This window comes from Odontesthes bonariensis, chromosome 7 (assembly GCF_027942865.1).
Source record: "Odontesthes bonariensis isolate fOdoBon6 chromosome 7, fOdoBon6.hap1, whole genome shotgun sequence".
Lineage (NCBI taxonomy): Eukaryota > Metazoa > Chordata > Actinopteri > Atheriniformes > Atherinopsidae > Odontesthes > Odontesthes bonariensis.
In genome coordinates this window covers 2,550,310-2,575,643 of record NC_134512.1, presented here as the reverse complement: position 1 = coordinate 2,575,643, position 25,334 = coordinate 2,550,310, and the positions used below count along the sequence as shown (strand labels likewise).

The 25,334-nt window shown below is 45.1% G+C and overlaps 1 protein-coding gene across 3 annotated transcripts in view; it reads right to left on the bottom strand.

Moving 5' to 3' along the window:
• Window positions 1-25,334, bottom strand: part of LOC142383629 (NT-3 growth factor receptor-like) — a 98,849-nt gene that overhangs the window by 25,462 nt on the left and 48,053 nt on the right. For 2 of the 3 annotated variants that reach the window (XM_075469243.1, XM_075469244.1), the window contains exons 10-13: window positions 24,999-25,045; window positions 20,098-20,200; window positions 5,378-5,566; window positions 426-556 (exon numbers count right to left, since the gene is read on the bottom strand). In XM_075469243.1, coding sequence (XP_075325358.1) covers window positions 426-556; window positions 5,378-5,566; window positions 20,098-20,200; window positions 24,999-25,045 — 470 coding nt within the window. The remainder of the gene's footprint in view (window positions 1-425; window positions 557-5,377; window positions 5,567-20,097; window positions 20,201-24,998; window positions 25,046-25,334) is intronic. The other variant, XM_075469245.1, reaches the window with a different exon arrangement.

Genomic DNA, 25,334 nt, shown 5'->3' with positions numbered 1-25,334 from the left:
AATAACTGAATAGACAAGAAAACAGCGACAAGAAACTGGACATAATACACAAGATATAAGGCTCTACAAAACAAAAGCCAGGGCAGATACAAATTAGAGTTGAACAAAAACAAAGAACACCAGAAACCAAATGACAAAACAAAACCACAACATCTGATCCAAACGTAAATCCAAAAGACAACAAACCAAAGCTCAAAAAACATTTTGTATGAAGTATATTTATAATTACATTGACATACTTTTTAGAGCTGCGTATACTAATGATGTTGATTGTAATGATTATCATTTCCTCACAAAAATGTGATCCATTTTGTAAAAAAAAGTGTAAATGTATTGTCTTTTTTTTCTTTTAGTGCAGAGAGCACTAAAGTACACAAATTACCAACAGGCCAAACTGAGGCGGCACATAAATGTGTGACTCTTACCTTCACAGCCACCAGCATCTTGTCCTTTGCTGAACTTAGGTTGTAACATTCGGCTAAGAAGACCTTGCCAAAGGCTCCTTCCCCGAGTTCCCTCTTCAAAATAATATCTTGCCGTTTAATATGCTGAACATCTGAGAAAGACAGAGACAGAAGTCCAGTCGATTCAATTTTTTGTATTTTAGCAACTGTGTCCAGTGTGCTTTTTATGGAAAACACTGATTTTTGAAAGATTTTTGCAAGCTGGTTTGGATGTTGTGCAGTCCTAGTGATTTCTGCTGTTAATTCTGGGATTTGTTAGCATCTGTTTTGATTAGGAACCGTGCCACAGGGAAGGTTGTTTACATCCAAAAGTAGCTGAATGAGCTTGTCAAAGCCATGATACTGCCCAGAATGAGACTCCAAATACGGGACAAGTCAATGTTCTGTGGAAAATAAAATCACTGTCACTTAAGTGGCTCAGGATGCAGGATTGAATAGAATTTGAAAATGTGATGCAATCTTTTGGCTTCCTTTACAAGCCAATTTGTCTGAATTGGCAGTACATGAAACTGAATTGGACTGCATTGTCTTAATTGTCTTAATGTGATTGCATTTCATTTGACTTATGTTGAATTTGTTTTCTTTCTCTGTTAGGAGCCCTGATGCACTGACTTGTGCATTGCCTTTCTTCCTTCTTAGTTTCTCACTGAAAATGTTTTGGGGAAGCAACAGGCCACACAGGGCAGCTTAAAGGTGGTACATATTTCCCCTTAGTTGTATTGAAAGTAAACGCAAGAAACTTGTGCTACAAAAAAAATGGACCAGACTCAGTGAATAATTCCGTAAATTCAACAATTAACCTTTTAATACTGGCTCAGTACCAAACGAGATTAATTCGATTATAGCTATAGTTGGATTATGCTCCTTATTTGAGCAAGGGCAATTATCCAAGTATATATGGCGGTGAATAAATGGAATTATAATCAATGAAATTCTTCACCACCACCAACAACAATAACAAACTCAGGCATTCGAGAAAGATGGCGAATGAAAAGCAAGATGAAGCTACGTCCCTCTACATTTAGTTTGTGAGAGGCATGGTTATTGCACAACAGCACATTCTCCATCGCGCTGTTTGTTTCTTTCCGACGGCAGCGACAACAACAGTAATATCGTCTCATTTGACTTCCGGGTCATGACCCCGGGAAAAAATCTCGAGCATGCGTAGAACGCAAAGTCCAATTTATTTGAACAGGGACAGTGTATAATAAACATTGACCATGAGGAAAGAATTCACCACGTGCTTCACCGTCTACAAGCAGGTTTAGTGTGACTTTCAACCGAGTTATCGCAGGGTCTTAATCCGATTGCGAGTATCCCGATCCAGTCCAATTTTTAGTCAAACTAAGGTGTATACATGAACTTAATAACTCTGTCTTATTGTAATGTAGCCATTAATCCGATTCTTTACAGTGCCATGTAACCCCCCTGAGTGTTTCGTCTAGTTGGGCACACGACGCCTCCAGGAGGCTCGACAGTGATCACTGGCGCCCCAGAGTCACTCCCCTAATGCCAGCCATCACTGCTCCTCACACCACAACAACCATCTTTTCTTCCACAAGCAGCATTATTATCAGCTAACCAAGCCTCTCACCAACTGCACACCAGTCATAGCGGGGTGGGGATTCAAACCCTGGTTCCGGTAGGGGAAAGATATAGAAGAGGTGAAAATAAGTAGGAATTGAGGCAGTACAAGACACACTAGCAGATTCAGCCGACAAACTCTCCTAAACAGTCCTATAGTCATTACAAATGCCAGCAAATACAAGGCCATACAGGCCAAATCACCTGAAATGGCCGCCTGGTTTCAAAAAGCTCACACGGGCCACACCCTCCAGTTAAATACATCCTGGATTTCATCCTTGCTTCTCCCAAGAGTCTGTTTACCCTAAGTGCTGCCCCTGCCGGCCCCCCAGCTGCTATTGCTTCTTCTAATCCAAATCCACTGACTGGACTTTACTGCCTCATATGATAGTTCCTTCACTATTTTCCTCACACTCTGTCCACTTACACCCAGCTCCCTCTACAATGAGACAACAGACTTTGCAACAAATCCTCTACATCCTACTTCCACTGGACAGATTCTAACTTTCCATCCTCGCTGCTCTGCTTCTGCCCCCAACTCTACATATCTAAGCTTTTTCCTTTCATATGCTTCTGCTACTAATTCCTCCCATGGAACAGTCAGCTCTATGAAATAGACTCTCATTCTACTCCTAGACCACAAGACTATATCAGGCCTTAGATTTGTAGAAAATATTTCCTGGGGAATAACAAGCTTTCCTCCTAAATCTACCTACATCTCCCAATCACAAGCCTCTTCTTAGCTGCCGTGCCTCCTTATTGTATTATTAATTTTCTCCCCCTCTTGAACAAACTGAATTGCCACTCTCTTTGCCTTAGACCCTCCTCAATTTACCTGCCTTGGTTTTTAGCTTCAATACCTGGAGCTAAGCTTCTTAATACTTGGTCATGTCACCATGTATACCGGCCTTGTGACAGACTAACCTTACAACCTGAGAAAATATGCCTTAGAGTTGCAGTACCTGAACATAACGAACATAGCTGGTCTCCATTTACCCAGAGTTTTAGGTTCTGGGGAGTTGGCAATACATCATATGTTGCCCCTATCAAAAATCTATCAAAATCTTTCGTCCATACTCCACAGCTCTTTCCAACTAAGATTTTTCTTCTACACACTTTCCCAATTCAACCACCGTCCCTGCTTAGCCTGAGCCACTGCCTTTGCACCCCTTAACATTTCCTCCTGTCTACGAATCTGCTCAACAACTAGCTTTCTCTTCTCCTTGGGACCTGCACTACTCCACACCGGTTTGCCTGGGCCAAGCCCCAAGCCTCCCCGGCCTATTTGCACATTACCCACAATCTCTGCATGTCTAAGCATTGCTTCTACCTCCTGAGCTGCCATTCTTGGTTTCCACTTCCTCCCCTTGGTTGGGTTTGGAACCACCTTACTAACTACCACATCTTTACTCCCAGCTAACAGGAGCTCTGTCCTAACTTTAGTACATTTAAACTCCTCTACTAGACTAGATACTGGGAGCTGGAGTATGCCTTTCCCATACAGTGCCACAGTACTTAAGTATCTAGGAACACCTAGCCACTTCCTAATATAAAAGCTAACTAATCTTTCCATTTTCTCTACAACAGATAATGGAATCCCACACACAGACAGTGGCCATATCAATCTAGGAAACCATCCAAACTGCAGACACCACAGCTTCAACTTTCCTGGAAGCTCTGATTTATCTATTCTATCCAGTCCCTCAGCAACATCTTTCCCAAACTGCAGTGCCCGCTCTCCATCATTCATGTCTGCCTGGTACCACCTACCTAAACACTTTACTGCCTTTTCCCTAATTATTGGAATGTTTTCTTCACCTATTACAAACTTTCTATCACTTAATTTCCCTCTACTTATTGAGATACTTCTAGACTTAGTAGGTTTGATTTTCATACCAGCCCACTTTAAATTTTTATTAAGTCTCTCAAGTATTCTCTATATACATGGCACTGTTGTAGTCACCAACGTCATATCATCCATGTATGCCCTAATTGGTGTAAGACGCATGCCATCCTGACGTCTCTCTCCACCTACAACCCACTTGAAAGCTCTGATAATTATCTCCATCGCCATTGTAAATGCTAATAGAGAAATCGTACACCCTACCATAATGCCTTAGTTAACAACTACTAAAGGCAATCTAAAATAATCAAACGCTTTCCAATAAGGCTATGTGGCACTGAACCAAATGCATTTGCTAGATCCAGAAATATAACAGGCAAGTTTTTTTTCTCAATCTTGGCTGTCTGAATCTAATGCCAAATCATGCTAGTGTGCTCTAAACACCCTGCGAAACCTGGTATTCCTGCCTTCTGCACAGTAGTATCTATTAAGCTATTCCTTTCGAAATAACTAGTTAATCTCTGTGCAACTAAACTAAAGAAAATCTTCCCCTCTACATTTAGGAAAGCAATCATTCAGAACTGACTCAGGTCCGAGGACTCTTTCTTATTTGGGATAAGAATGCCTCCTGCCCTAGGTGGTCTAACATCCATCTTATGAGCTATCTCTCCTAATGGTGGCATGTCAGGTGGAAGGCCTGCTACTCTACGCTGCTCAAGATCTGAATATGTATTTCTTAGATAGTCTTCCACCTCTGACTTTGTTGCCTTAAGCTGCCCTCCCTTTTCCTGGTTAAACAATCCTTTAACAAACTTGAACGGGTCCCTGTAAAATGCCGTCCTTACATATTCTTTCTTCTTTCTCTTTTTCCTAAGATATTCAGCCCTTCTGAGTATTGCTAGCCTGCTTCTCAGTTCTTCCTGCAAAAAATTAATTCATAAAGAATTTCACTTCTTCTTTCCTCAACCAATTTCTCCATCTCTTTTTGCCATCTAGACTTAACTAAATGTACTCTTTCAACCCTCTTTCTATCTTGCACTCCAAATCTTTCTTCACCATAGGATTAAATTATATCTCCCATCTTCTCTAGCCTATCGCTTGCATTTCCTCCTAACCTATCTAATATCGACAAATTCTCTACCATGGATTGCTAGCCCATAGCAGCACCTTTGGGGTCTTTGCCTCCTGTTGTAAAGATATTTCAAAAGTAGGTTTGAAGAATACCATAATTACACAAGTAATTTTCTGTTATGAGACCTTAGTACAAATGGTGCTATAACACAAATCAAAGGCAAACAGTGATTATTAGAATGTTTGACTTGCTTTTAAATTTTGAACTGTCGAAATGCACCAAATAACTCATGAACACACCTATATAGGTTTCCATCTTTTCATTATTTCCTTTTTTTTTTTTTGCTTACTGTGTCCAAGAAGATACAGAAAAATAACTAATACTTAAATAACTAACAATAATGCCATTACTCACAGGTGACTGGTTTGTTGCAGTTGTGTCCATGTCTAAAGTACTGTGGGTTTTCTATAATGGGGATCCTGGTCATTCCAATCACCACAGCATCCGGCCCAACATCTAGCATGCAGGGGCTGATGATCCCGTGGTTTACATGATGAAGGGGGCTGGCAGAGTTTTCCTCACCACTTATCACTGCCACTGGACCTGGAAAGACAAATGCATAGGCATGAATACATGTTCACTGACAGAGTCTTAGATAAATAACTGTTGCTCAAAGGAATTTGTTTCTTACAGATCCTATTGTAGATGACTATGAGAAGGAGTATGAAAAGGATAGGTGGGATGGAAGATTAAAGAGAGGTAGAATTTGTCTTTAGATTAGAATTTTTTTCTTTTTTGGTTTGATCTTTTTAAATATTTAACATACTAGACAATACAAAGAGCAAAACAAGAAGTCAACACATTATTAGCTTTCTGTTAATGTACAGTAAAGAGGTCAAATACTCACATTATCTGTGTGCACTCATAGCATTTCAGCAAGAGACTCTACTTCTGTTTTGTTGCTCTTTTCCCCCTGTCTGTTTCGTTTTATGCACGGTATCTTAACTGCTGCACACACTCAATGGCTCTAATCCATTCTGTGAATCTGCACATGCAGACTCCACTTAGGGTGTGTTTTTTGCTCTCACACATGCAGAATAGGAAGTGGGTCTTTTTCCTCCATAGCTGTCATTCTCTGGGTTTTGTGTTTGAGTTTGTATTTTATTCTGGGGCTTTATTTAAATCAAATTTTAGTTTGTTTTGCTTCCTGTTTTATTTGTGAAGCATGCCCCTTGTGTTTTCTCTTTAGCTTACTTCTTGTTGTTGTTGTTTTTACACCTGAATTTGTTTAGCAAATTTTAACCACCTTCCTTTTGTTATTCATCAGCACCATAGTATAAATACTCCTTGGTTTCCTTTGATCAATGCCAGATACTTTTCAACCCTGTCTTGTAGCTCCTCAGTGGTTGTCATTCTTGTGTTCTTTGCAGCACCTTCTGTTAACAAAGTGTTTGCGCTGACATCTACCTGCCTCCCGCAGCTTAGTTCTTGTTTGGGTCCTCCATCTGTCGTCATACCTCTATACCATGGACTGTGACAGTAGCACACCAAGCAGAGCCAAATACAATAATCTTACTAAATCTCACTAATGCCTTATATTTCTGCCCATACTTGAGCTTTCTGACATCTATTGGGCTCATAATAATAAAGCTGTGGGCTCTTATGTCCTTCTGTCATTGCATTTATTAACAAAACCTGTGTGGATCCAGATATCTTATAGTTCAATTCATCCTAGCTTGTTTGCTTTTCTTTAATGATACGTTGCTGAAACATGATAGTATAAAGATTATTATTCAGTCTGCAGACTGTTTTCTTCTTGCCTCTTGACTTACCAGCTGCCATTTGGCATTACAAACACCAATGAAAGCATATAAACTTGCAGTGGCCCAGTGATATCAGGCTGAATATCAACATAAACACTAGATTAACACCAAGGGGGTATTCCTAGAAGCTGGCTTAGCGGAAAGCCTGGCTTATTTCGCTACTTCTGGCTAAATTTAGCGAGAGTTCCGTTCCATAAACGTGGCTTATTTGAACTCCCGCTGAGTAACCATGGTAATTTATGCTGCTGAACTAGCCTGGTCTCGGGCAGGCTAAAGTTGAAGCTTAGCTTAGCTGCAACTCAAAAAATGTCCGACCGGCTGAAACGGACTCCAGAAAGAAATGTTCACCAAGAATTCTGCGGTGCCGCAACTCATGTCTTGTCTAAAAAACGAAGCAAAAACTCTGGTTATCATATCACCACTTTCACTGTCTCAAAAAATCAATCAGTCGGTGCCAGTTCAACTAAAGAAACGCAACTATACACACGTATTGAACATGAAATTAAATGAGAGAGAACATGGTATTCATTAAAACTAATCAATACCTAACAAACATCCGATCTACACCCACGTAGGACCAGACTCAGAAAAATGGGGGACAGGTTTGTTAATAATACAAATTATTGAAAGCTCCTTTCAAAACAGTCAAGGACACTGTACAAACAAGATATTAGATAAAACGCAGGAATTAAAACATCATACCATATTAAAAATATGACCTCTGTCCTTTCAGGCTGCTGCTCCACATTTACAGTAGCCGATAATGTAAAACAACCTACTGGCTGAAGTATTTGCATTAAGTTCATCATCTCCCTCAGGCTTCCCTAATGTTATCGGTGCACTACACTGTACCCATGTACGCATCCAAGGCAAGGCAATTTTATTTGTAGAGCACAATTCATACACAAGGCAATTCAACGTGCTTTACAGCTACATAAAATCACAAGAAGGCAATAAAATCATTCCAAAAAACAAAAAAATCATTAATTCATTCATTTAAAGTGAAGAGTGCAGATAAAATACTTTCAGGTGTCATATGCACATCTAAATAGAACTGTTTTCAGTCTGGATTTAAACATTGTCACATTGTTCAGGCCCCTGCTGGACCCGTGGAGGCTGACTATGTAAACCAAACATTTTTCCATATCCTAAATGTACAGGTACACTTGGGGATAATTGTCCATAGACTCTGAACTGGATTTCTCATTTTGAAAAATACCACATCAACCCCTTTGAGTGATGCTGAGCAATGTTACATTTATGCCCTGTGAAACCTCATCATTGACTCCTATCCTCCGTGCATACAGATGATCTGTGATGGAGCTCATTTCATTTCCAACATTGAGGCTAAATGGCCGGGATCAGTTCATGATTCTTGGATGTTCCGAGCATCCTCACTGGCACAGAGGTTTGCACAAGGCGCAAGAATTTTACTGACCTGAAGGAGTGTACTTTTGAAGTAAGATAGGCATAATTTTGGTAATCTAATGAGAGGTCAGGTGTAGAGGTCATCTTAAGGAATTTAAAGTGCTCATCATACTTTATTATAAATAGCCATATAAGGCACATATTGCATCAAATTGCCAAGTCTTAACACATGTATATCCATCCAACATTTCTCTTATTCTGCAGGAGAGTTCAATGGTGTCCTGCTTGGGGACAGAGGCTATGCATGCTGGCCGTACCTCCTCACGCCATATCCTGATCCAGGAACAAGGGCATGCACATGCACATGCACATGCTACAACAAGGGCACGGATAGAAATGACCTTTGGCCAAATTAAATACAGGTTCATTGCTTAAACTTCTCAGGCACCATGGCTGACTTCTGACAGAGCCATCTTAAATTAATAATATACTTCATATTTTATACATTTTGTCTTGTGGACAACTTTTCAGACTCAAGTCTTTTTTCGTTGAGTCCCCCAAAAAGAGCATTAAACATCTGCAGCTCATCCAGAACGCTGCTGCTGGAGTTTTAACCCGGACTAAGAGATCTGAACACATCATAGCAGCTTTAAAATCTTTACACTGGCTTCCAGTCAGTCACAGAATAGATTTTAAAAGCCTGCTGATGGTTTACAAATCCCAGAACGGTTTAGGCCCAAAATACATCTGTGATATGTTCAGAGAATATAAAGCCAGCAGAGCTCTGAGATCCAAGGACTCAGGTCAGCAGGTCCAGTCCAGAGTCCAGACTAAACATGGAGAAGCAGCATTTAGCTGTTATGCTGCAAACAAGTGGAACAAACTGCCAGTGGAGATTAAACTTTCACCAAATGTAGACATTTTTAAATCCAGGTTAAAAACATTTCTGTTCTCATTCGTCTATGCATGAAACCTGCACGGTATCTTTGAACTTATCTTGACTGTTGCTTGTTTTTAAATTCATTTAAATGATTTTATTTGTTTCTCTTTTAAACAGATGATTTATAACTTTCCACACGTTTAGGTCATGGCACCCCACTGTGAATATAAATGTAAAAAACACATTTCTAACACGTTGCATGAACCGTACAATAATGACAAGTTTGAGTTCAAGTTGTGTTGAATTGTTTAATTATTATTACATGTTTCTCAAGCTGTGGAGAGAAAACAGAATTAAATACAGTTCAACCTATGACCTTCACCTTTATCTGAATTTATACTAACATCCCTCTCCAGTTTCATAATCTCTAGCTTGATCTTTTTTATTTTCAGTTTCTTGTATTCCATATCTAGTTTGCTGCTCTCTTTATTGGACAAACACATTTCTTCAAAGGCTACTTACCACTCTGAAATATGTTCCTGTACTTTACCTTCACCTGCTGCCAGGTACGCTTTTGGCTGTTAAGATTGCTCCTGCTGAGATGTAACAGTGAAGAATTAATATGTGGGTCACACACTCACGATAATATAGTCACAAAGTATGATGATGCGTGTCGATTATTGGGTTATTAATAAAGTGAGCAGGGCCAGTATATGTGTGCTGTACATCTCATACAGAGACAATTCAGCATGCTTTATGTAAACACATTATAACACAAAGAGGAGAGCATAAATACATGAGGACAGTAAAATAAATGTCAATGGTATGAAACTTTCATAACTTACGCATTTAGTCTGTCAGCAGTTGCTAGTCATGCCGTTTCTTCGCTTTATTGATCGCAGCTGTATTACCATTTCTGGTGATGACACTTTTAAAATCCTCATACAGCTCCATCAGCATTATTTGTTCAGCTGCCGAAAAAATAACAGCTCTTGTCTCGCTCTCATTTTCACACAGATCTCGTTTTTTCCACCATCCACTCGTCAGGGCTTCTTACGTTCCTCGTGCACTCGCACTAAGCTAGGCTATGTAAGCCTCGCTTGGATTAGCCTCACTGAGATGCAGCTAAAATATCTTTGAGCAACGACTTGAGGCTTAAATGGGAGATGGCGCTAGTTCAAGCGACGCTTACCGGCTATAGCCTGGCTTTCTTTAGCTACTTTCTAGGAATACCCCCCAAGTCATTTCAGTAGCAGCTAAAAGGATGCAAACTCAAAGGTGAAATAAAGTAGCAACAACAAAATGCTCGGCCTAGTTGATCCTTCAAAGATCAATTCGAAAAAAGACCACCAGATATGTTAAATCTGGTGATGGGGCATCATAACTGTAATGAGGGATTCCAATATTTATATTCAAAACTGGTTGGGAGAATTGTGACCGCTGTGGTGCATCAGTCAAAATGCACAAGATCCATTTCTTGAAGATTTATTAACCATCAAAGGGAATCTTTACATATACGTGGGTTTTACTGTTACTGTGTGGTTTTCTCCTTGGACGCACACAGAACACAAAAACCAGTGGATGGCGAACTAAACACAAGATATCAAACAGATTGTCTCTGCAAACATCCTTCCACTGAGCTGCTATCTTGAGAATGAAGGAAATTAACAAGGAACATGACTGGGCAAGTCTAACCTGCAGTACCTACTACTAACCAAAGGGGGCGCTGATGGGCTACTTTCTACACACTACAAAGTAAATAGGCCTAAATAAATTGCCCAAAAATACCAAGCCCAAGTCCTTCAATACAGCCGCCCCCAAATATGCAAAGTCATATTTGCTATCCTGGAGAAGGACTGCCGTCGGAAGCAGTCTCTGGAAGGCCCGGCAGTGGGACCAGACGGGCGACTGGTCTAGTGTAGGTCCGGTCGTTGACCTTGATGTCCGCTGTCCTGATCTTCCCGTCTGCACTTGGGGTGACCTTCGTGATGCAGCCTACAGGCCACGAGACTCTGGGTAGTTGCGGGTCCACAATCATGGCGACAGCGCCTAGCCGTAGCGGGGTGGTGTCCCTCTGCCACTTCGACCGTGTCTGGAGGAATGGCAGGTGATGTCTTATGAACTTCCTCCAGAACTGGTCAGCCAAGACCTGGGTGTGTCTCCAACGACGTCGGCTCAGCAACTCAGATTCTGTGTACACAACCTGAGGCAAAGAGGGGTCGTGCCGCCCCATCAAGAGCATGTTGGGTGTCACTGGATCTGGGTCTGCGATGTCACTGGATACGTAACCCAGTGGCTTTGAATTAAGTATGCCCTCAATTTCAATGAGAACTGTGCGAAGGACCTCTTCTGTTACGGTCTGTGACTGGATGGTGGCATACAGGGCCGCCTTGATGGACCTGATTTCCCTCTCCCAGGCACCACCAAAATGGGGAGCACTTGGTGGATTAAACAGGAACTTCACCTGGTGCTTAGCCAGCTCGGACTGTAGGGCAGGGTGCATAGCCTTGAAGGAGTCATGGAGCTCCCTCGCCCCTCCTCTGAAATTTGTGCCCTGGTCTGAGAGTAACTCGGCAGGTTTCCCTCTGCGGGAAATGAACCGGCGGAGTGCCATCAGAAAGGAATCCTGGTCCAGACTAATCAAGAGATCTATGTGGACGGCGCGGGTAGTGAGGCACTTGAATAGTATACCCCAGCGCTTCTCCTGTCGTCGTCCAACCTTGACAGTAAGAGGGCCAAAGCAATCCATGCCGGTGGAGAAGAAGGGTGGCTTCAACAATCGGAGACGTGCAGGTGGTAAGTCTGCCATCTGGGGTATAGCTGGTTTTGCCCTCCATCTCTGGCACTCAGTACATGAGTGCTGATGCCGCTTCACTGCCTCTCGTCCACGGAGGATCCAGTACGTTCGACGTAATTCAGCATAGAGGCGCTCAGATCCGGGGTGACGAAGATCACAGTCGGCACTCCGGATTATGAGCCTGGTAACTGGGTGGGCTGGATCCAGGACGATAGGGTGAATGCTCTCAGCCTCGAGCACGTCGCTGCGTCGCAGTCTGCCTCCAACCCGAATCAACTTGAGCTGTTCGTCATACTCAGGGGCTAGGGCGATCAGACGGCTGGTTGAAGGAACGGGTTTGCTTTCTGACAGGTGCTTGAGGTCCTCTGGGAAGCATTCCACCTGCACTTCTCTCAGCAGGTCCCTCTCGGCGTTCTGATAGTCCTTGGCTGTTGGGGTAGACTGGTTGCTTGCCGCCCCATGACGCTCCTGCACCACTGCTTCCACTAATTCTTTAAAGCTGTTAAACTGACTCGCGTCAGGTAAGCAGGAGGGTGGGGCAGTGGTTATGGAACCACAGAATGCGGTCTTGCACAACTCTTCACCCTCCAGGGACTCCGCTGTGGGTTTTGTTGGCCAGTGCTCAGGGGACTGACTCAGGAATGCTGGGCCGTGACTCCAACGGCTGCTTTTCCCTGCAAGGTCTCTTAGGCTCTTCCCACGGGTTATGTCATCTGCAGGATTGTTTGCAGAGTCCACATACCTCCAGGATTGGGCCTCGGTCATCTCCTGGATTTCAGCGACTCTGGCACCCACAAACACCTTGAATCTGCAGGAGTCTGACTGGATCCAAGACAGTACGGTGGTTGAGTCCGTCCAGAGCGTAACCTCAACAAGGCTCAGGGTTAGCTCTTGCTGTAAGAGTTTGGCCAGCTGGGCGCCTGTCAAGGCTGCACACAGTTCCAACCTGGGGATTGTCTGCTGGCGCTTGGGGGCTACTCTTGATCGCGCTGTTAGGAAAGCCAATTCCACCTTCTTGCCTGGTATCTCTGTACGCAAGTACGCTACTGAGCCATAGGCTTTCTCAGATGCGTCGCAGAAGATTTGCAGGCTTCGCAGAGCAGCAGGGTTGTCCAGAGGGGGGCTTGTATAGCAACGAGGCAGGACAATCTCTGGAAGGTGTTGCAGCTCGGCTTCCCAACTCAGCCACGCCTTGAGAGCATCCTCTGGCAAGGAGGGATCGTCCCATTCTCTTTCCTTCTTCCACAGGTACTGCACAATGATCTTGGCTCGCGTGGTGAAGGGTATAAGAAAGCCTAGTGGATCGTAGAGCCTTGCCAGTGTGCTGTAGATATTCCTCATAGTAGGAGTGGGGCTTTCTGAAAGTCGATACTTGTAGCCTAGAGTGTCTGACGCACATAGCCAACGGAGTCCAAGGGTGAGCTCTTGAGGATCTTCATGGGAATCTATGAGCCATAGCTCACTGCTCTCAGATCTTGACTCCTTCGGCAGGTGGCTGATGACTTCCGGGGCATTACTAGCCCATTGGCGCAGGTCAAAGCCACCTGTGGCAAGCTGAGCCTTGAGTTGGTCAACCAGCTGCCGGGCTTCTTCAGTGGAGGGGAGGCTTTGCAAGTGGTTGTCTACGTAGAAGCACCGCTCAATGGCCACACGAACATCGTCCCCTGGCTGGCAGTGGTCTGCCACATGCTTCTGCAGTGCATACGTTGCACAGCAGGGGCTGCATGTGGTCCCAAAGGGGAGGACTTGCCATTCATAGATGCTTACTGGTAAGTCTCTCTTCAGATCCCTCCACAAGAAGCGGAGCAGAGGCCTGTCCTCTGGTAACAACCGAACTTGGTGGAACATGCCCTTGATGTCACTGCTGAGGGCGATGGCATGTTCCCGAAATCTCAGCAGGACACCAAGAAGGCTGGAGGTAAGGGTCGGACCAGGGAGAAGTAACTCGTTCAGGTTCTGGCCTTTGTAGGTGAAGGAGCAGTTAAACACAATCCTGTTTTTCCCGTTATGCGTCACCATGTGGTGTGGGATAAACCAGGACTCGGTTGATGCGTTTACCTCCTCATCTTTAATCTTGACAACATAGCCGGCCTGTTTGAGTTTCGAAATCTCCGCCCCATAGGCTGCTGCTTTCTCTGGGTCTTTAAGCAGACGTCTTTCAGTGCTCCGCAGATTGGCCAGGACAGCTTCCTTGGGAGTTCGGAGGCAGGGCATGTCCTTTACACGTAGCAGTGGAGTGGCGTAGCGCAAGACTCCATCAACTTCCACCCTCACTGTCTTTGTGTCAAGCGTGTGTACTGCCTCCTGGTCCTGCTTTGAACGCGTCACCACCCTTTCACTCTTGTATGGCACCACGTCGTTCTGCCATAGCTTCTCCACATGGTGTTGGAGCTGCTCTGAGGGTGAAAGTATGCCAATATTCAGACACAGTTCGGGCTGGAGCTGTTGCCGAATAACACTGGTGGGCCCTTGGACGGCCCAGCCCAGTCGGGTCTTCACAGCCGCTGGTCCTCCTGGTGGCCCCAATCGGACTGGCTCTGTCGGGGTAATCAGGTGATGATTATCAGATCCAATGAGGACCATTGGCTGAACTCTATCCAGCGTTTGGAGCGGCAGGCCTTGGAGGTGTCTATACCTGCGCTGGAGCATCTTAACAGGCTGGGAGTGCTCTGCCAATCCCAGTTGTTCAGCAGTAAAGGCTCTCTGGATCTGGAAGTGTTTCTGCGGTTGACCAGCAGGTGAGATGGCGAATGAGACAGACATGCCCTGAAGCACTTTCAGGTATTGGTGCACTGTTCTAAGAACAATCTGCTCTGGCTCACCTTTTAGATGTAAGGCCTTAGCAGCAGCTTGAAGGAGCATTGTTCGCTCTGAGCCATCATCTAGTATTGCATAAGTTTCCATAGCCTTCTCCCCATGGTGTAGCACCACCTTCAACACCTTTAAGAGCACTTGGCTGGAGCCTGCCTTGCGGTCTAGATAGAGCACTTCATTGGTTGGAGCACTCACTACGAAGGACTTCTCCTCTCTGGCTGGCTTTGTGTTGAGGTCATGAAGGGCATCCAGATGTCTCCCTCCACAAGACTTACACCTGGCTTTCAATCGGCATTGGGCGGCTTGGTGGGAACGACCGCAACGCCAGCACCGTCTGTTGCTCTTGATCCAGGCACTGCGCTGCTCAGTTGTGAGCTGACTGAAAGTAGTACACTGGTTCAAGTAGTGCTGGGCATTGCTGCAGTATGGGCATGATGGTGGGACCTTACTCGCGGGGCTAGCAGTAGGCGTTGTACTCTCTGAAGGCTTCTCGGTACCATGGAGTACTGTGGTGGGCTTAGCCGACTTGAAATCCTGTCTTCGCTCTTTCTTACCCTCAGTGGTCTCTTTCACATCTTTATACAAACACTGCCCATACTCTTGGACCTTTAGCTCAAACTCTAGCCAGTTGGAGAAGTCGAACAATGTGGGTACTCGGACATTGAGTGGATGCACATACTTCATGAAGTCAGCACACCGCTCTTGTGGGAGCTTAGACATCAGCCTGGTGACGTGCGACCCACACTTCAGCTCTATATGACCCTCTTCTCCAAGCTTGTCGAGCATGCCAACCAAGGCTCTCACTCTGAGGGCAAACCTCTTGAAGGCGGCCGCGTCTTGGCTTCGGATGGTGGGCGCCTCCATTAACTCTGCAATGCGCCGTAGCGCCAACTGATGAGGTTGCCCATAATGCACTGTGAGTGAGGCCATGGTATCCGTATATGGTTGGGGAGAGTTCATATACGAGTCTGCTATGAGGAGTGCATCTTCAAATTTAAGGTGGTCCAAAAGTATTTGGTATTTAAACCTTTCTGTAGCATCTGCAGGGAGGAGGTTCTCAAGGGAGTCTTTCATCCTATTAAACTCACGGGGGTCCCCTTTAGTGAAGTTTGGGATGGTAGCTTTAGGCCCCCTATAGACACTCTCTCTCTGTCGGTGGGCATAGGCATCCTCATGGTTTGGGTCACTAAATGGGGCTTGGCGTAGAGTGTTGAGATGCATAGGTTCAGCTTGAGTAGACAGTGGCCGGTGAGTGGGCCCTTGCAACACAGACGCTTCAGAATATAGCTCACAGTAATCAGGTGTTGGTACCCTTGGTGGGTGCTCTGGGGCCCTCCCCATCCTCTTAAGACAGGCTGTCAGCTCTTCCACTAGAGGCACTGGCAGAGGAACTGTTGCTGATGGATACGGCGTGCCGTCCTCGGCCACAGGTGGGGGAGGAGGAGGCCATTCTCCATCTTCAATTTCGTCCTTGACAGCTACACGCATAGGGGGTGTGGGCGCCGGAGTGGCCTGTGCAGCTGGCTGTGAGAGGCTGCGATCCAAGGCATCCCTGGGTAGCGCTGGCGGTATGCGTGCTGGTAACTGTGTGACAGGGTCTGACAATAGAGAGGGGGGAGGAGGAGGCAGGGATATGTCTGACTGTTTACTTGCGTTGAGCTGCCTTTGTATCTCCATTACAGTGGCCTGAAGCCTGCGATTCTCTTCCTTAACCTGGCGCAGCTACTCTTGCATTGCAGGTGAGGGGTCTAGTGGTGCTCCGATAAACCGTGGATCAGGGGTGCTATGATACTGGGGTCCCGAGTACACTGAATCTCTGGGATACTTTGGTCGGGCATCATACGATGGGGTCCACGGGTTAGAGAGCACAGGTGGGGCAGAGATGTCTCCACGCCTCTCCTGACTGTAGTATGGTTGCTGGGTTAGGAGATCAAACTGGCTTGGAGCTGCTGTAGCGAACAGAGGTCTATCAATGGGTGGCAGCTGCACTTCATAATCATCCATCCATGCTGGGGGACGTATCTGACGTCGGGGGCGATCATCAGCAGGTGTAGTCATATCTCTCCTCTCATATGGAAACATTTTCAAAGTTCACAGTGATCACTCTTCCCGGGTTTCGGCACCAAATTTGTAATGAGGGATTCCAATATTTATATTCAAAACTGGTTGGGAGAATTGTGACCGCTGTGGTGCATCAGTCAAAATGCACAAGATCCATTTCTTGAAGATTTATTAACCATCAAAGGGAATCTTTACATATACGTGGGTTTTACTGTTACTGTGTGGTTTTCTCCTTGGACGCACACAGAACACAAAAACCAGTGGATGGCGAACTAAACACAAGATATCAAACAGATTGTCTCTGCAAACATCCTTCCACTGAGCTGCTATCTTGAGAATGAAGGAAATTAACAAGGAACATGACTGGGCAAGTCTAACCTGCAGTACCTACTACTAACCAAAGGGGGCGCTGATGGGCTACTTTCTACACACTACAAAGTAAATAGGCCTAAATAAATTGCCCAAAAATACCAAGCCCAAGTCCTTCAATACAATAACATTTTCTTCAGCTCTCTCTCATCTGAACAAAACAGGGAGCATTGTATGGATCATGTTTTTTTAATTTCTACTGTCTTTTTAATACAGTTCAGCCTCCACTATTTTTTGAGAAATAGAGATGGATGCCTCTACAATCACCTGGAATATTGACTACCCGACAAACACACCCCGGTTTGTTGAATTGAGGGGTCGTGTGTCTAAGAAGCAGTGCAGGAGTACTACAGGAAACTGTACCCTCACCATTTCTCTTCCCTCTGTACACCTCAGACTTCAGGTACAACTCAGAGTCCTTTTATCTAGATGTACTCAAATCATTGTGTGGTTGTTGGACGTATAAGTAATGAAAAAGTTGCTAAATACAGGGAGCTTTTTGTCCCATGGTGTGTCCTCATAAGCCCTCCAAGCTTGTATGTTTTATTTGCCATGGATCGAACATTTCTCTAAGTTTCTCCTTTCTGAGGTCTATCTGGGGTCCACTGAGAAATTAAATGAAAACTTGACCATTTTGTTGTCAATAAAGATTATCTGCATGGCCAGAAAGCAGAAGCTAGATAACATTCTTGAGTTTTCTGCAATATAATAGCACCTCTGCAACAATGCACATTTTCTTTTTTACTTTATTTTTAGCTTGAATTAATGTATAGAAATAGAAATAGAAAAATACTTTATTCATCCCCCGTGAAGGAAATTCAAATGGTCATGTAGCTCAATTAAATGATGTATCCAGTGACCTGATCTGGCACAGCCTTCCAGATCCACTTCATGAGTGGGTACCTCTCTGAAAATCAAAGCACTCAAAGCAGTGCTGCATCACAGGCAGCATCATCTGGCCACACAGTGATTGGGTTTTTTTTGCCTGCTTGATGGTTTTCAGTAAGGGTTGGAACCAACAAGTCTGAGATATGGTCACAGAGGCCAAGATGGAGGTGCAGGATAGATTTATATGCGTTCCTTGTGTTTGTGTACACTTTATTTTTGAGGAAGCCAATGTAGCAGCTTAGCTCTGCTATCCCCACATCAGCATTTACGCTTGGGGGATATAAGCAGCCACTATGAACACTGCTGTGAGCTCACGGGGTAAGTAGTATGGTCGACATCAAACAGTTAGGGTACTCAACAGCCTCAGATCAGTGGCTTCTGAGAAGGGAACTGTTCGTACAACAACCTATGTTTACATGAACACACATGCCGCCTCCCTGAGTTTTACCCAATAAATGGTTGTGGTCAGCTCTGAATAGACTTATGGCTCATTTATAAAGAAGGAGCAGTCTGTGTCCTGCATTCTTTTTGTGCCAATTTTGCTACGTTTTCTGAGACCTTGCAGATGCAAACCTAAATGCAGCAAACAGAGCAGTATCACCAGAAATCGTGGGGGCAGTATTGTATAGCTGTACAGTATAGCTCACGTACAAGCAGCGAAAGGAACAAACAAGAAGAAGGAACTCCGTCACATGCTGCAATGAATTTAATGGCTGCACAGACCACCGCCTTCCCCTGCGCGACCTATTTTATATGGTGCTAAATCAGTCTCAATTTTCACAAATGCGCAGGACAACATTCACAAATGCGCAGGACGATTTATGAGTAAATCATCTCCCACGTTGGGTGCGTTCTTATGATTGGCTGAAACAAGGAAGATATTTGATTGGTTGCAGATCATTCCGTGTTGAAAAAAAATACATTTGCAGGTTGACGCAAGTCAGAGGAGTCTCAAAAATCACACACAAATGCAATGAAGTCCACAGACCAGAAGTCATTTGTAAATCAGGTTATATTTGTGTGGATCAGAAATACATGTGTGAATCTTGTCCTGTGCGTTTGTGAAAATTGAGACTGATTTAGCTCCATACTTTTTATGCAGGGCTTTCAAGTTTTGAATGCAGGCAAGAGTAACACCCCCCCACCCGTTGGACAGGCCAGTTGGATGGGTCGCATGAATGGGGGTCTTTCATTAATAACATTATTATTGGTGTTGTTGTTATTAATAACTAATAATACAGACTCATGGGAAACATGCTTTTTTCTTGCTGTTTCCATAGCGATAGCGGCGCGCCAGAGAAATTTATATGATCATTTTTTTCAGCTTGAGAAATACAATGTGTGGCGGGACTGCGTGAAAAAAAGACCAAAAAGCGCGACTGTCACGCTTAATGCGTGAGACTTGAGAGCTCTGTTTTATGTCTTCCCAAGAAGGTGCATTATCATGATCTCCATCACTGTTGCCATGTTTGTTATTGTCTGTAACTGACATCAGAACTTGGAGGTGAACTCTGAACTCTGGTGGATGTATTTCCTAACAATCATGCCAAAGTAAAACACACATGGGAGGAGGTGGGCAGTGAGGTTCAACAACGTTTGAAACGGATGTACCTATGTACATACATAACCGGAGTATAAATGAGCCTTTAGCCTGTCAATCTGGAAAGCCATGTCAGGCAAAGTGTCTTTCAGCCAGGATTCCATCAACAAAAGCACACAACAGTTCCTAATTTCTCACTGGGAGTTGAATCAAAGCTGGATTAGGTCCTCTTTGTTGTCCACTGAGCATACGTTGGCTATGAAGAGTGAAGGAATCACAGCTATGCTCCTGTTAGCATTTAGCCTGGCTAACAGGCTAGCCTGCTCCCCCCTCTTCTCTTCAATAGCTTCAAAACTTTGAATGGACTGTACTTTAGTCTCTCAGACCGGAGTGGCTCACTGTTGTACTCATGAAAAGGAGAGAAAGACTCAAAAGAAAAACGAAAAACAACCCTATTTTCATCACTATTGATTGCTCTATGAGCTGCAACCACGGCAACCATCTCTGGGATATTTTAACCACATCTCTCTTTTTGCTACAGTTCAACCTTGCGAAATTTGAACAAATAGACTGAAAAATATATTACTTTCTTACCTTTCATGTTGAACTTTGATCGTCGTCCATACTTGCTGATGAGAAGGAAGAAAACCACCAGCATAACACATGCAAATCCTGTCAGACCTACTGCTACGGACACCTGCAGACAAGAAGCAGAAGCAGAATTTTAAGAGGCATCTGTCAAACAGTTTCTTGACAACCATCCTAAGATATTCAAATGTAATTTTCGGGGTTAGATGGTTTTACCATCTAAAAGACATTGTCATAATCAAAAGAATAGTGTCTAAACCAGACTTAGAAAGATTAATCCATGCGTTTGTCTCCAGCAGGTTAGACTACTGTAACGGCCTGCTCACTGGGCTCTAAACGCGCAGTAAGACAGCTGCAGTACATCCAGAACGCTGCTGCTCGAGTCCTGACAAGAACCAGGAAATAAGACCATACTAGTCCAGTGCTCAGGCCTCTGCACTGGCTTCCTGTCGCTCAGAGAAGAGACTTTAAAACAGCTCTGCTTGTGTACAAGTCTCTTCATGGTCTAGCGCCAAAGTACATCTCTGACATGTTAGAGCCATATGAACCAACTCGGGCTCTGAGAACCTCAGGGAGGGGTCTCCTGCTGGTGCCCGAGTCAGGACTAAACAAGGTGAGGCTGCGTTTCAGTTTTATGCTCCTAAAATCTGGAACAGACTTCCAGAAGATGTGAGACAGGCCTCAACTCTGACAATGTTTAAATCCAGTCTGAAAACAGTTCTATTTAGCTGTGCATATGATACCTGAAAGTATTTTATCTGCACTCTTCACTTTTAATTTCATGAATTAATGATTATTTCATGTTTTATGGAATGATTTTATTTGCCTTCTTGTGATTTTATGTAGCTGTAAAACACTTTGAATGGCCTTGAGCTGTCACCTTACCGCGGTGGGGGGGTTTGCGTGCCCCGATGAGTCTGGGAGCAAGTTGCCCGGGGCTTTAAGCCCCTGGTAGGGTCACCCAAGGCAAACAGATCCTAGATGAGGGACCAGACAAAGAACAGCTCACAAGACCCTCTTTGACGAAAAAACTAATTTGGACGACTTCTTCCTTTGCCCGGACACGGGTCACCGGGGCCTCCCCGTGGAGCCAGGCCTAGGGGCGGGGCCCGGTAGCGAGCGCCTGGTGGCCGGGTCTGTGCCCATCAGGCTCGGTCGGGCACAGCCCGAAAATTTGACATGGGTCCCGCCTCCGACGGGCTCACCACCCGTGGGAGGGGCCAATGGGGTCGGGGGCAACGCAAGCTGGGTGGCAACCAAAGGCGGAGACCTTGGCGGTCTGATCCTCGGCTACTGAAGCTGGCACTTGGGACGTGGAATGTCACCTCTCTGTTGGGGAAGGAGCCTGAGCATTTCGGACTAGATAAAGTTGGAATCACCTCGACGCTCGGCTTGGGCTCCGGAACCTGTCTCCTTGAGAGGGGTTGGACTCTCTTCCACTCAGGAGTTACCCATTGTGAGAGGCGCAGAGTAGGTGTGGGCACACTTATTGCCCTCCGGCTGTTCGCCTGTACATTGGGGTTTACCCCGGTGGACGAGAGGGTAGCCTCCCTCCACCTTAGGGTGGGGGGACGGGTCCTGACTGTTGTTTGTACTTATGCACCAAACAGCGGTTCAGACTATCCACCCGTTTCGGAGTCCCTGGAGGAGGTACTGGAGACTCCCTCGTTCTGCTGGGGGACTTCAATGCTCACATGGGCAATGACAGTGAGACCTGGAAGGGGCTGATTGGGAGGAACGGCCCCCCCGATCTGAATCGAAGTGGTGTTCTGTTGTTGGACTTCTGTGCTCATCATGAACTGTCCATAACGAACACCATGTTCAGGCATAGGGGTGTCCATATGTGCACCAGGACACCGTAGGCCGCAGTTCAATGATTGACTTTGTGGTTCTATTGTCGGACTTGCGGCCGTATGTCCTGGAAACTTGGGTGAAGAGCGGGGTGGAGCTGTCAACTGATCACCACCTGGTGGTGAGTTGGCACCGCTGGTGGGGGAGGACGCCGGTCAGACCTGGCAGGCCCAAACGTATTGTGAGGGTCTGTTGGGAACGGCTGGCGGAATCCCCTGTAAGAAGGAGCTTTAACTCCCACCTCCGGCAGAGCTTCAACCATGTCCCGGGGGAGGTGGGGGACATTGAGTCTGAATGGGCCATGTTCTGTGCCTCCATTGTTGAGACGGCTGACCGGAGCTGTGGCCATAAGGTGGTCGGTGCCTGTCGTGGCGGCAACCCCCGAACCCGCTCGTGGACACCAGTGGTGAGGGAAGCCGTCAAGCTGAAGAAGGAGTCCTATCGGGCCTTTTTGAGCAAGTGGGAAGGAAGCAACTGATGGGTACGGCCAGGCCAAGTGGAATGCAGCCTCGGCGGTTGCTGAGGCAAAAACTCGGGCTTGGGAGAATTTCGGTGAGGCCATGGAGAAGTTTTCTTCTTGGGTACAGGGGAGGAGGACCCATCGGATAGTTGCATCTCGGATTCAGGAGGTGCAGTGTGGTTTTCGTCCTGACCGTGGAACAGTGGACCAGCTCTACACCCTCAGCAGGGTCCATGAGGGTGCATGGGAGTTCGCCCAACCGATCTACATGTGTCTTGTGGACTTGGAGAAGGCGTTTGACCGTGGCTGGGATGAGAATCAGCACCTCCAAATCCGAGACCATGGTCCTCCGGAGAAGGGTGGAATGCCCTCTCCGGGTTGGGAATGAGATCCTTCCCCAAGTGGAGGAGTTCAAGTATCTCGGGGTCTTGTTCACGAGTGAGGGACGAATGGATTGGGAGATTGACGGTGCGGCGTCCACAGTGATGCGGGCTCTGCACCGGCCCGTTGTGGTGAAGAGGGACCTGTGCCAGAAGGCAAAGCTCTCGATTTAACGGTCAATCTACGTTCCTACCCTCACCTATTGTCACGAGTTGTGGGTAGTGACCGAAAGAACGAAATACAAGTGGCTGAAATGGGCATCTTCTGCAGGGTGTCTGGGCTCTCCCTTAGAGATAGGATGAGAAGCTCGTCAACTGGGAGGGACTCGAAGTGGCCGGGGACAGGGATCCCTTGCGATGCCTTGCCTTGCCTTGCCTTGCCTTGCCTTGCCTTGCCTTGCCTTGCCTTGCCTTGCCTTGCCTTGCCTAAATCCACACATACATAGGGAGAACATGTAAACTCCAAATAGAAAGGCCCCAGCTGGAAATCAAACCGAGAACCCTCTTGCTGTGAGGTGATAGTGCTCACCACCACACCGTCATCCAGCCGCCTTATTATACATCCATCCATTCTTTACCGACTTAATTCAATTCTAGGTTCGCAGGGGATCTGGAGCCTATCCCAGCTGCCATTGGGTGAGACGCAGGGTACACGGTGGACAGGTCGCGAGTCCATCACAGAGCAACACAGAGACAACGGAGACAAACAACCATGTACACTCACACTCACACTCACCCACCAGTTAACCTAACGTGCATGTTTTTGGGTGGTGAGAGGATGGTGTGGTGGTTAGCACTATCACCTAGTATAGGCTTTTGATGCCTCCCAAAGTATTCATCTTACAATGTTGAACAAATCATTAAGCAAACCATAAAGCTCATTGACTAACATGATTTGAAAAAAAAGAAAAGTGATAAAAAGAGGGTAAAACATGCATACAGATGTAAGTATAGTGTACATGGGAGAAATAAAAGAATGATTTTGTTGTGGGAAATGTGTACCTTCATGAGTCTGTCAACCCAAGTATGAACGGACAGAGAACCACTTAGATGTGGCTAAACACGTTCATTATAACACAATGTTATCACACAGACTAGATTGTAGATCATTTCTAATAGATACATTAATCAAAGGGGCCTAGTATATCTTGCTATAGGCTGAGTGCTAGCAACATCTACCTGCTAAAAACAGTTTAGCTAAGGTTAAGAATCAATCCCTCTTCCTTATGCCAAACAAAATGCGTCCCCTGCAGATTCCAAATGGTGTAGGTGGTAAGATTAAAAAAAGTTTTGGGTCTACCAAAGGGATGCAAGCTGCTGTCTCTTTACATCTGCAGTCCTCATGAACAATATGACCGTGTAATGGAAAGCATTCTTGAAAATTGTAAAGCCTTTTTCTTAATGTCTTTGGACAGAGAACATTGTTACTGCTCTAAAAGATGTGGATTACAATATTCTGATATTTCAGTTTAACCGCAGATTATAAGCCTCACACGACCTGCTCCTGGGCTGGAATCTGTGAAAATGTATTACCACTGCCCTGGGTTTCGGACCAGGGGCTGGTTGTGCTGAAAGGTCCATCTTCAGGGCTGATTTCTCAGTGAGCTTGCCAAAAACTTTGAGCAGATATCTAAAGAAGAAGGCTGTTGGTTGGGAACCTTTGTTCTTGTGGCTTCTACTATTCAGGTCAATAAGCCTCGTTCTCAGCTTTACATTATCAATGACTATAGCAGTTAGCTGTATCTACATGACTTGAATGTTGTGACTGGTAGTGTCAGAGGATGATTCCAATAATAGAAGACAATATTGCCCAGGTTCCCCTCAACTTTGGAGAATACTGCATGCAACTCTTTACAGCATGAGGGGAAACTATCAAATGTACTTTGTTTTTTGGTTGTTGTTTTTTACAGCTGGGTATAAAACTCTGGCTGAACAATAAGGAATGTTAAAAGTGAATTGCTTGGCTGCATGAGAAAGTATGGCTACTCCATCTTACCAGTAACTATTGACAGTAACAGTAAGTTTTACAAAAAATAGGCCTATCTATTCAAGATTTGTGTACATACTGTCTGTGACAGAATTTTCCAGTTTATTCCCAATTTAGTAAATTTACCACAAATTTCTGTCAATAAACACCAGTGTTATAAGTAGAAATCTTAGAAACTAGTCAAGACCTCAGCTAAATATTCAGTATGTGTAATAATTCAGTCACTCACCCCAAAAGTATCTTCCTCAGGTTTGTGCGTCTCTGCAGTCGGAGTTACTGGAAAACACAATAATTTACTGTCCCGCTTCTGCAGGGGAACTGTGTACGCTAAAAATATTGCATATTAAAACAGAACTACTCATATCTGTAATAGAAAAAAGTAAACACAAAGACTGGCAGACAAAGTAAGGTCTAAGGTATATAACCTAAAGGTCATTGATGTGAAATTACTTACTTACTTGCTCACTTTCTCTACATCAAATAGAAATCAAAGGGTCTCCACGGTGATATCTATACAATCTAATACACTGAGCAGCCCTAGCTTTTCAAAATTCCACTTTTGCCA